The 12,086-nt window shown below is 36.6% G+C and overlaps 1 protein-coding gene across 6 annotated transcripts in view; it reads right to left on the bottom strand.

Annotated features, from left to right (window-relative positions):
• LOC109707627 overlaps positions 1,513 to 12,086 on the bottom strand; it is a 35,213-nt gene continuing 24,639 nt past the window's right edge. For 3 of the 6 annotated variants that reach the window (XM_020229039.1, XM_020229038.1, XM_020229044.1), the window contains 3 exons: positions 3,219 to 3,326; positions 2,968 to 3,033; positions 1,513 to 2,199 (listed from right to left, as the gene is read on the bottom strand). In XM_020229039.1, the coding sequence (XP_020084628.1) occupies positions 2,119 to 2,199; positions 2,968 to 3,033; positions 3,219 to 3,326 (255 nt within the window). In that variant the 3' untranslated portion in view covers positions 1,513 to 2,118. Of the gene's footprint in view, positions 2,200 to 2,967; positions 3,034 to 3,218; positions 3,327 to 12,086 lie in introns of those variants that run through there. The other 3 variants (XM_020229041.1, XM_020229042.1, XM_020229043.1) reach the window with 1 other exon arrangement.

The raw sequence follows: 12,086 nt of genomic DNA, 5'->3' as shown, positions 1-12,086 counted from the left end.
TATACTCGCCACCCCTTCAAGATTTCCTTCCTTACCATTGGACTTGGACTCGCTTCCGCCGCGAGTCTCTCGAGAGCACTTTAGATTAGTCTACTCTCGACGTCATGCCACATCATCATCACAGGCACGCCCAGCATCTACACCGGCCATTATCGAGGGTGATCGACCTGAGCCAGAGGAGACTCAGGCTATTCCGGAGCATCCCGAGGGCATTATCATTGCAGATCTCGATCAGATGGCCGGTATCAAGGCTCTTGATGACGTACCTATTGCTGAGCTCAATGTACAGGGTGACCATAGACGTGGACGTGGCCGTGGCCGAGGACGTGGCCGAGAACGTCAAGCGAGAGGAAGATCGAGAGACTGATTGTATTTTTTTTATTTAGAGAACATACTTTGTATAATATTATATAATACTTGATTTAGTTCATATTTGTATATTTGTAAGTGTTTTGTTTGATATTTTTATCCGGTTGATTGTATTTTGTTATTCCACATGTGATATTGTGTTTCTTGTTTGAATATTTGTTATCGTGAAAAAACTTGCCTCAAACTTGTTGAAATTGACGCCAAAATTGAGCAGAAATTAGCACCTGTTGCTGTTTGCACTAAAGGCGGTGAATGATTCACCGCCTTTAGTGCAAATCCAGAAACCCGCAAGAAAATGGCTAAGTCCTAGACTAAGGGCTTTTACACAGATAAGACGGTGAACCATTCACCATCTTTAGTGCAGCACAGATAAGACGGTAAACCATTCACTGTCTTATTTGTGTTTTAGGCCGCACTCCAGTACTTGGCCAAATTAGGCTAGGTGGGACTTTACTCTAAAGACGGTGAAGCGTTCACCGCCTTATCTGTGTTTTAACCCCGCCTCCAAGACTTAGCCAAAGACGGTGAATGATTCACCGTCTTAGTTAAGATGGTGAACCATTTACCGTCTTCTCGAGGGCACAGATAAGGCGGCCTTGTGAGGGGATTTGCTCTAAAGACGGTGAATGATTCACCGCCTTCATAAAACGGTGAACCATTCACCACCTTCACGAGAAATATGCAAAGACGGTGAACGATTCACCGTCTTTACGAGAAATGTCCGAGCTGGCGCCGACGTGGCGAAAGGAGAGTTAGTTTTACAAATAAATTTTTCAAAAGATCATTTTGCCAATTATAAAATTCTACAGGATTATTTTCAAAAAAAGTCCAATACAAACCTTGAACCAAAGGGCTTCTAAAAGTATGAAATGATGAAGAGGACGCAGCTACGCACGGGCCACGAAATACAGTCCACTACCTTTCATTCATATAAAAAACCACTTTGCCCAATTACAAAGCTTTGTGACTATAATAATAATAATATGGTAGCTTCTTGTTAGTTTGCCTTTTCTATTATTATCACCGTTCTACCATAAAGTGACTCACTCTTCTGATGAAGAAGCAAGCGCATTGGAAAATGTCTAACATACAACAAAGAAATGTTGTAATATGCTGCACATACAATAAAGAAATGTTGTAATATACTGCAATGGACAATGCCGCAAATCATGCATTATGGAAACTGAATGTTCAGAAGCATGTCCGCCGCCAAAAAAAGAAAAGGGCAAAGAACAGACTGTGTAATACACTCAAGAACAAACTGTTTCGATGGACAACTGTGTTTTCTAAATTTAATATGGAGGACAGTCCTTATTCAAAAAAAAAGCTCATGGTATAATTGATTGTTTTTATAATTTAATATGATCCTGCAACTCATTCACGAGTATTGCAAGAAAAAAGGAAGAGGGAAAATGGCCACCAAGGGCCCTCTCGATATGTTGGATACATACAACAAGGATTACGCAAAATGACCTTCAATGGGCCAAAGCATCCAATTTTAAAAGCTTAGGATGCAGCACATTTTTCAATGCACACCAGCCTTAGACCGCTTGCTTCCGATCAAAATTACCACGGTATTATATTACAACAAAGCACGCAAATTTTCTCAACTATAAATAACTGCGGTAGCTTGTCGACGACGCAAAAGTTTAGCAGTTACTTCACTGAGCAGCTGTTCACGGTTGCAGAATGGAGCCCAAGCTTCCCTTCGGATCTCGTATAATTCAATGTTCTTTTATTTGTATATGCTCATGAATTAGGCTGTTCATTCTCATATCTGGAGAGCCGAGAATCAGATAGCACTGAGAACAGTTGTGTGTCTATAAAGAGCTGGAAGAGTCGAGCATATAGAAAAATACGTCAATGGCAATAATGGAAAAAATATATTAATGTTGGCATGTAAGATATTGCAATGGAGTAACACGAACTTAATTTTCTCTTACACTTGGCAGAAAAATAGGCAGTCCATAATTATAGTAAGGAGTGGAAAGCTTAATTCCACTTCCTCTATAACAATCTATACAAGTGTAATAGTACAAGCATGAGGGGTTAGCTTAGATAAGCAATGATTTAGAATTCAGCAAACTAGCATTACGGACGCAGCAAACAAGCATTAGAACTACACGAGTCAAAATTGGACTAGCATAGTATTTGCGTGACTGTTTTCATGTTATGGTGCAGAAGCAAGAGGGAAGAGCAATAACAGAAGCATTTATCCTAATATAATATAAAAACTTACTTTATATTGTACAATTTGCTTCATAGGTAATTAAATTAGGTTAAGATACAACTTGAACTTGTTGCACGTAGTAATGTGATAAATAGGTTTTTATAGGTCAAGGGGGTAAAAGCTATAATTAATGTGCTTAGGAAGGTTTTCAACATTTAGTTTTAAAACTATAATGTATGGCCATTGGAAAATTTCACAATGTCCAGCAAAACTCGTGGGAGAAACAAATGCATAACATCAGAATGTAACAAAGCATGAATAAAATAACACTAGAAAGTTGTACATAGGATTTTCTTTCAATAATTTCTTTCCATAACTGAATCACGACACTTTAATGAGCTCTTCAAAATGAGAAAAAAATAAATCACCTTGATGAATGCCCGATCTTTAACTGGGAATGAATCAACAAAACTGTCCTTTAGAAGGAGAGATACCTGATAGCATGAAAAGTAAAAATCGAATTAAAACGAAGGGCTGTAAAATAGCAGAAAAAAAATGACCCACTAGAAGATGAATTAAATCGACGTTTCAAAAAAAAAAAAAAGGAGAAAAAATACAAAAGTTTCAATTACTAACACAAAAAAGAGAAAAAGAAAAAACACAAGTTTCAATTACTAACCCTGTCATTATTTGACTGTACATTGGTGATTGTATGAGAACGCAAGTTGGCACAAAGTGATTCCAAGTAGGATTTCATAACATTTAAGAATTGCCCAGCAGCCTCCGCCTGCAATCAACCCATATTAGATAATTCAAATGAAAGAATGAAGTGTGAAGTGTGAAGTGGAAACGAAAGGTACTCTATACAAATGTGATTCAAACAAAATAGAAAGGTGAACGTCATTGAAATGACAGCAGAGTTAGAGTTAACAGTTTAGTTTCTAAGAATTTTAAATAAGGCTTGGTCAATTCTCTGCTAGCAGTTAGTCAGATTGGTTAGAACTATAATGGAGTCCGAGCTGATTCAAACTTCTACCTGTTTGAACCAAATCTGTACAGATTCCAGACAAAACCAATTAAGATCGAGATCATGTTAGCCAGATTTTGTTTCTTCTGGAATCACAGCCATAGATTAAAGTCAATTACGACCTGCTGTTCTATTCCTACTTTCAACACAAGGTTTCGATCAGTTTTATCTCATCTTATGCAGTCTTAGCCATGAAGAAGCACAACTTCTATTTCACTACACAGTTGCTAGAAAAGAAAAGATTCCAGTTTGTAAAACCCCAAATGTGCAATACAGTTAACTAGAAAGTTAAAAATTTGTGACTTCAGTGGTTCTATAGCAGGTATGAACCTGATCGTTTATGATGGGATGGCAGCATATGTGGCCACTAGAGTGAGAAGCCAATACCTCTAAGATTTATGTTTTCAGCTAAGGATTTAGTCAAGGGATGTTCACTAAGACAATATGCAAATTTCAACTAGCATCTGCCTATGTTGCACAAATACCGACATGGGGAAACAGATACGACACGATAAGGATACAGTAATATACGCCAATTCCTAAAAACTCTTAAGATACAATGCGCAGAGGATACTTGAATGAAATATCATTATAAATACATATTTTAAATATATTTAAATGTATGTTGACTTTACGTAATGAAATATTGCGAACAATCAAAATAACTGGATTATATTAAGAGACATTTACAATATACATTAGCTTGTAGAATTGTTCTAGATTTGTTCATCAAAAAAAGATAATCAATCATATGAAACAATAATTCAAAGAGTATCAGCCAAATGTGATCCAACTTGACCAGATGATAACAATAGACATTTAGTTGCACAAACTAAATAATTAGTTCATCATATAGGTCTATTTTCGAATAGCATTAGGTTATTGATGCAGCAAATAAACCTCATTTTATTTTTGAATGCAATTTTCTTTTATTTTGTGGGTTCGTGTTTGATTTGGACTTAAATCATTTAGTTTTAGTTGATTTGGCTAATCCAAACCCTTTTCTCTAATAAACAAAGAAACAATCCCAAAAAAATCTTTGGAATTCCCCAAAAGGACCTTTGGAATTCCGAAAATTGCTTCGTCTTCTATGCATGACCCTTGGGTGACCATACTGTGCTGAAAACGAAAGAACAATAATTTATTATAGGGGGGCTCTCAACACTATACATATATGGTTCTTGATGTCTTAAGGGACATATTTTGATTAATAAAGTTTCTACTCTTGTTCTCTATCCTTAGTGTTCTACTCCCTTGTGAGATCATTGACGCTTCTTCCCTGCGCCGAGATTGTCTTTTTTCTCAACTTGATCGTTGTTGCTTCTTCCTCGTGACAAGATCGGCATCTATTTCTACCCCTCCTCTTCTTCCGGGTCCCTGCCTCATCTTCTTCTTTCCTATTGTCAAAGTTCTACCCGTGATGTACCGCCCTCCTCGTCGATCGTGGATTCCCTGCAATCGTGTGAACGGTGCATTTTTTGTATCTCTCATTCCCTGATATCCTATTATCCCTTTCAGTCTAGCCCTCCACCATTACCAACCATATTTGCCAAACAACCAAAGGTAAAAAGTTTTAAGTTCCATAAAACCGAATTTACGTTTTGGAACTATTATATGTATTTTCAGATGGTTGGTTTTAACTCATATATTGAAGGTTTATTATCATCTTAATATTGCTTCAATTCGATCTTAATTTGTCTTGCTGAAATTTTTGCTTTCTTGCTTTAATTGTAGTAACGTTCGTCAGAATCGATAAATTGAACCTAGTTTTTTTCGAGAAATACCTTTAAACAAAAGCAAACTTGAAAATTCAATTTTGGCAACCTCTCGGTTTGCATCAATTGGTATCAGAGCCTGGTTCTTTTCGTGGGAACATTTGTTCTGATCTAAATAGTATTTCAGTATTTCTTGTCTTCTTTTTGAGCCAAAATATGTCAAAAAAAAAGAAAAAAGCATCACTTCTTTGATCAACTAGTAAGCATTTGGTAATGGCAGACAATAGTGAAAATCCTCATGATTGGAGAGAAGCAGATGAGAAACAACAAGATTCCATGAAAAGCATACAAAATCAAATGAATAACATTCAACAACTATTGGAAAGATTAACTATGCAACAACAAAATGCAGTAGAAGATTCGGAAAGTGACACTGATTTTGACAATCGTACTTCACCTGCTATAAGGAATCCTCTTTTTCGAAATCAAGGAAATATACATTGATGGGATCAGGACATTAAAGTGGACGTAAGTGAATTCGAGGGTATATTACAACCTGAAGATTTTGTGGACTGGCTAGAAAAAATAGAACAATTTTTTGAATGGAAAGAACAACCTGATAACAAAAAGGTTAAATCAGTCTCCCTTCAATTGAAAGGACATGCCTCAGTGTGGTGGAAACAAGTTCAAAACGATAGGATTAGAAAGGGTAAAGAAAAGATTACCTCGTGCGCAAGAATGAAAGAAAAACTTAAAAGGAAAATTTTACCTATTGATTACCGTCAAACTATTTTTCAAAAATTACACAATCTTAAACAAGGTTCTAAGTCGGTACAAGAATATACTGAAGAATTTTACACCCTTCAAACTCGTAATGAACATAAAAAGGACGAAGAACAGCGACTAGCTCACTATCTAGTCGGTCTTCGAACCCAAATCCAAGATGAGTAGCCTTTTAACTTTCTATAGGGTCGACATGGCCTATAGTCACGCTCTTAGGGCTGAGAATAAACTTAAAAGACAACTTTTCGTCAGGGAGGTGCGAGTGTAAAGAACACCACAGAAACCAAGCCATCCCAGAGAACAATAGTCAAACCTCTTCAAGACCTGTTCAGGACCTTAAGGGCAAAGGAATTTTAGGTGCAAAACCCATTGAATCTGGCATCATTTGTTATAAATGTAACAAACCTAGGCATAAATCCTCTAATTGCCCTCTGAGAAAATTTGATCCTAGAGCCAATCTAATAGAAAGTGAGGAAGAAAATGAAAATGGAGAAGAAACTTTCGAACAAGAAGATGTAGATGAGATTTCTGAAGAATCTCCTGATGCTACTGAAACAAATCTCATGATCGATCGATTCCTATCAACCTCTAAGTCCACCCAAGATGATTGGAAGCGTCGTAGCCTTTTCAAAACCATTTGTAGCGCGGGAGGCAAATTTTGCTCTCTGGTCATTGATAGTGGAAGTACTGAAAACTTTGTCTCTAGATAAATGGTTGATAAACTCAAATTAAAAACTGAAAAAACTTGCTCAACCTTACAAAATAGCTTGGTTGAAGGATAGGGATGAGTTTCCTGTAACTGAAAGATGTCTTGTTGAATTTTCTATTGGAAAAACTTATACTAATAAAGTTTGGCGTGATGTTGCTCCCATGGATGTGAGTCACCTATTATTAGGTAGACCTTGGCAATTTGATCATAGCACTATACATGATGGTAGGGAGAACACTTACATTGTCAAAAAGGACAATAAGAAAGTTAGATTGGTTCCCCTAAATTACTTACCCATACCGAAGTCTAAACCGACCAAGTCCCAAAAGCAACCCTCCAATAATGGACAAAAAATGATGGTTTTGAACAAAAGCCAATTCTCTAAAGATCTAGCAAAGTCTCCAGTGGTATATATTCTTTTAGCAAAAGAAATATCAAAGAACATTGAAGTTCCTCAAGCTATTCAAACATTGTTGAATGAATTTTCTGATATCATGCCTAAGGAACTCCCCGATGGCCTTCCACCTATGAGATAAATCAAACATTGCATTGATTTTGTACCCGATGCTAGTCTTCCACACCTAGTCCATTACAGGATGAGTCCCACTGAACATGAAGAGTTATATAGGCAGGCCTCTAAACTTCTGCAAAATAGTTATATTAGAGAAAGTATGAGCCCTGTCGCGGTGCCTGCCCTCCTTACACCAAAAAAGGATGGAATGTGGCGAATGTGTGCTAACAATCGAGTAGTTAACAAAATGACCATCAAGTATAGGTTTCCCATTCCTAGGATTAATAATGATATGCTTGACAAGTTAGGAGGTGCGAAGATATTCTCTAAGATTGACTTTAAGAGCGGATATCATCAAATCCGTATTTCGCCTGGAGATGAATGGAAAACAGCGTTTAAAACCAAAGAAGGATTATACGAGTAGTTGGTTATGTCGTTTGGGCTATCCAATGCCCCTAATACTTTCATGCGCTCTATGAACCAAGTTTTGCAACCATTCATTGGAAAAGTTGTCGTAGTTTACTTCGACAACATTCATATTTATAGCACAAGCCCTAAAACTCATATAGATCATTTAAGACAAGTGCTTCAAACTTTAAGTCGCAGTTTGGTTGGAGGATTAGGTAGGGATAAAGGGTTATCACCCCCTTATTCCCAAACGATGTTAATTAGGGATGGGGATGTTAACCCCACCCCTTAACGAGTTGGGGTGAGGTTAACATCCCCACCCCCCGGGAATAGGGGTGGGAACTTCCCTCCCCTATTTAATTTTTACATTTAAATTTAAAAAATTTATAATTTATAATCTTAAAATTAAAATTTACAATTTTAAATTCTAAATTTTAAGATTTAAATTTTAAATTGATATTTTAAGTTTTTTAAATTTAAAATTTAATATTTTAGATTTTTAAATTTTAGATTTAATCTTAAATTTAAAATGTAAAATTTAAAATTTAGAACTTTGAATTTTGAATTTGATATTTAAAAATTATATTTATATTTTGAATTTTTGAAATTTAAAAGTTATATATATTTAAATTTGTATTTAAATATAAAATTTAAAAATTTAAATTCAAATACAATATAAAGGGCAATATCATTATTTTCTATTTATAACTACCCATTATTCTTCTTATTCCATCTTATCTATCCAAACGCTATTTTTCTTATTCCCGAAAATAACTCAATTTTCATCCAAACGCAAAATTGATTTATTCCAAACTTATACATGAACTTATACCTATCCCTGGAATAGGCAGTTCTTGCTTATATCCGGACCAAACGAAGCCTAAGAGATAACAGCTTATACCTGAATCTTAAAAGTGTACATTTCTGACCGACAGCCTTACCTTCTTAGGCTATGTGATGTCTACCGAGAGAATTAAAAAAGATCCTGTTAAGATAGAAGCAATTCAGAGTTGGCCAACCCCAAAGACCATAACTGAAATTCGAAGTTTCCATGGATTTGCGTCGTTTTATCGCTGTTTCATTTGAAATTTCAATTCATTAATTGCGCCAATAACTAATTGCCTAAAAGGGGGTAAATTTACTTGGACATCTGAAGCTGAAAAAAGTTTTCAATTGGTTAAGGACAAACTTACAAAGGCTCCAGTATTTGCCTTGCTCGACTTCGAAAAAGTGTTTGAGATTGATTGTGATGCCTCACACATCAAACTTCGAGGCATACTGTCTCAAGAGCAATATCCTGTAGCCTTCTTTGGTGAAAAATTGAACAATGCACAAGTGCGTTACTCCACTTATGATCTTGAATTTTATGCGATCGTGCAGGCTTTGAAACATTGGCGACCCTGGTTAATTCATTGAGAGTTTATTCTTAATTCGGATCATGAAGCATTGTGATATTTAAATTCTCAAAAGAACTTGAACAAAAGACATGCCAAGTGGACTGCATTCCTGCAAGAATACACTTTATAAACAAGGCATTGCTAATCAAGTCGCTGATGCACTCAGCAGTCGAAACCATTTGCTTATCACTTCTTCCTTACAGATAGTAGGATTTGAGATAGTTAAGGACCAATATCAAAATTACCCTAACTTCGATCCTATCCTAGAAAAGTGCGTATCTCCTGACAATGATTCACCTTCTTATTATTGTTTGGACGGCGGGTATCTTTTCAGAAAGTCCAAGTTGTTCATTCCCCAGGGATCGTTAAGAGAGTCCTTGATTCAGAATTTGCATAGTAGCGGACTAGGGGGAGATTTCGGGAGAGACAACTTTGGGATTAGTTCAAGAGCGATATTATTGATCTAACATGAGTAAGGATGTTGAAAGGTTTGTTCAGTAGTGTAAAACATGTCAATCATTTAAAGGACAAACTCAAAATACTAGCTTGTATACTCCCCTGCCCATTCCCACTATGCCCTGGGAGGATATTACCATGGACTTCATCCTAGGCCTACCTAAGACTCGCCAAGTTGATTCAGTTTTTGTGGTTGTTGATCGTTTTACGAAAATGGCTCATTTTATTCCTTGCAAGAAAACTATTAATACATCACATATTGCAAAATTATTTTTCAATGAAATTGTACGTTTACATGGCATTCCTAAATCAATTACCTCTGATCGAGATACAAAATTTGTTAGTCATTTTGAAAAACTTTAATGTCAAAAGCAGGAAGCAAATTGAATTTCAGTAGCCCATACCATGGATTTAAGTGCCAATCGGCACGGGTTGTATCCACCGTGTCGTATCATGCCAGCAAGATATCGGCACGATACAGCACTCATGCCGATGGCACAGCTCAAAACCCTCTATTCTCTAAATTAGTAAATAATTTCTCAATAAAGTTCAAAATATTTGATAAAAATACATAATAAAGAGTTGGAGTATTTTGTTGCTCAAAAAAAAATAAATAGTTAATGCCATTATGTGTCGGCACACTTGTATTTTTTCTGACCTGCACGCATCAGCACAGCCCGGCATAGTGCGTGCTGTACCATGCGAGCAAGTTTCTAGCACAACCCCGTGCCACAGCACTTAAATCCTTGGCCCATACCATCCACAAACTGACGGACAGACGGAAATAGTAAATTGATCTTTAGGTAATCTCCCAAGATGTTTAATTGAAGAAAAACCAACACAATGGGATTTAATTTTACCTCAAAGTGAATTTGCTTATAACAGTTCTATAAACCGAACCATTAGAAAATCTCCTTTTGAAGCTTTATATGGCCGTCCTATAGCCCACTTTTTTGACCGAGCACCAATACCTTACCCTGATAGAGTTAGTGCAGATGTCGACTATTACATAAAACAGATTCAAGAGGTGCAACAACAGGTTTATCAGAGGTTGCAAGATTTTACTATCAAGTAGGAGTCAGAAGATAAACATTGCCGATATGACTTTTAATAAAGGAGATTATGTCTTAATCTATTTTAGAAAAGAAAGGTTCCTAGCTGGAGGCTATAGCAAGTTGAACAAGAAAAAGTACAGGCCATTCAAAATTCTGAAGAAATTAGGTAAAAACGCTTATCTAACTGATCTACCCTCGGAAGTACTGACGTCCCTGATCTTCAATGTCAGCAAGATGTACAAGTACCATAGAGAGACCCCATCTACTGTTGATATTGACGTCTTAACATCTCGCTTCGACATGCAAACTCCATCAGATGGCGTGGAGGATATTCTGAATGTGCGCGAGTCTGCAACGCGACGTGGTACTCATCGCCGATACTTGGTGCATTGGCGTGGACAACCCTTGTCCGATAGTAGTTGGATTTCTGAGGCGGAGTTGCGCCAACTTTGAGAGGACTTACACCAGAGTTATCAGGATGCCATCTCAACGAAGTAGAGATTTCCCCAACTCGAGGGGAACTGATCTAGCAAATAAACCTCATCTTGTTTTCGAATGTAATTTTCTTTTATTTTGTAGGTTTGTGTTTGATTCGGACTTAAATTATTTAGTTTTAATTGATTTGGCTAACCCAAACTCTTTTTTCTAATAAACAAAGACCTTTGGAATTCGTCAAAAAGACCTTTGGAATTTCCAAAATTGCTTCGTCTTCTATGCATGACCCTTGGGTGACCGCATTGTGTTGAAAACGAAAGAACAATAATTTATTATAGGAGGGCTCCCAACACTATAAATACATGGTTTTTGATGCCTTAAGGGACATATTTGATGAATAGAAATTTCTACTCTTGTTCTTTACCCTTGGCGTTCTACTCCCCTGTGAGATCATCAACGCTTCTTCGTCGTGCCGAGATCGTCTTCTTCCTCAACTTGATCGTTGTCGCTTCTTCCTCGTGACAAGATCGGCTTCTACTTCTACCCCTCCTTTTCTTCCGAGTCCCTATCTCATCTTCTTCTTCCCCATTGCCGAAGTTCTACTCGTGGTGTACCGCCCTCCTCGTCGATCGTGGATCCCCTGCTATTGTGTGAACAGTGTACTTTTTGTATCTCTCATTTCCTGAATTCCTATTATCCCTTTTAGGCTAGCCCTCCATCATTACCAACCATATTTGCCAAACAACCAAATCTAAAAGGTTCCAAGTCCGATAAAACTGAATTCATCAATTGGTTGTTATTAAATTATAAATTAAAGGTTTATCATCATCTTAGTATTGCTTGAATTCGATCATATTTTTTGTCTTGCTAAAATTTTTGCTTCCTTGCTTTAATTATAGTAAAGTTCGTCGGAATCGATAAATTGAACTTAGTTTATTTCGAGAAATACTTTTAAACAAAATCAAACTAGAAAATTCAATTTTGGCAACCTCTCAGGCATGAGTTATATTATATAAAACATTAATAAAAGAAAATATGCTAACACTATAGT

The sequence above is a fragment of the Ananas comosus genome, linkage group 3, assembly GCF_001540865.1.
Source record: "Ananas comosus cultivar F153 linkage group 3, ASM154086v1, whole genome shotgun sequence".
Taxonomy (NCBI): Eukaryota; Viridiplantae; Streptophyta; class Magnoliopsida; order Poales; family Bromeliaceae; genus Ananas; species Ananas comosus.
The sequence above is the reverse complement of the archived record's forward strand: the minus strand, read 5'-3'. Positions and strand labels throughout refer to the sequence as shown.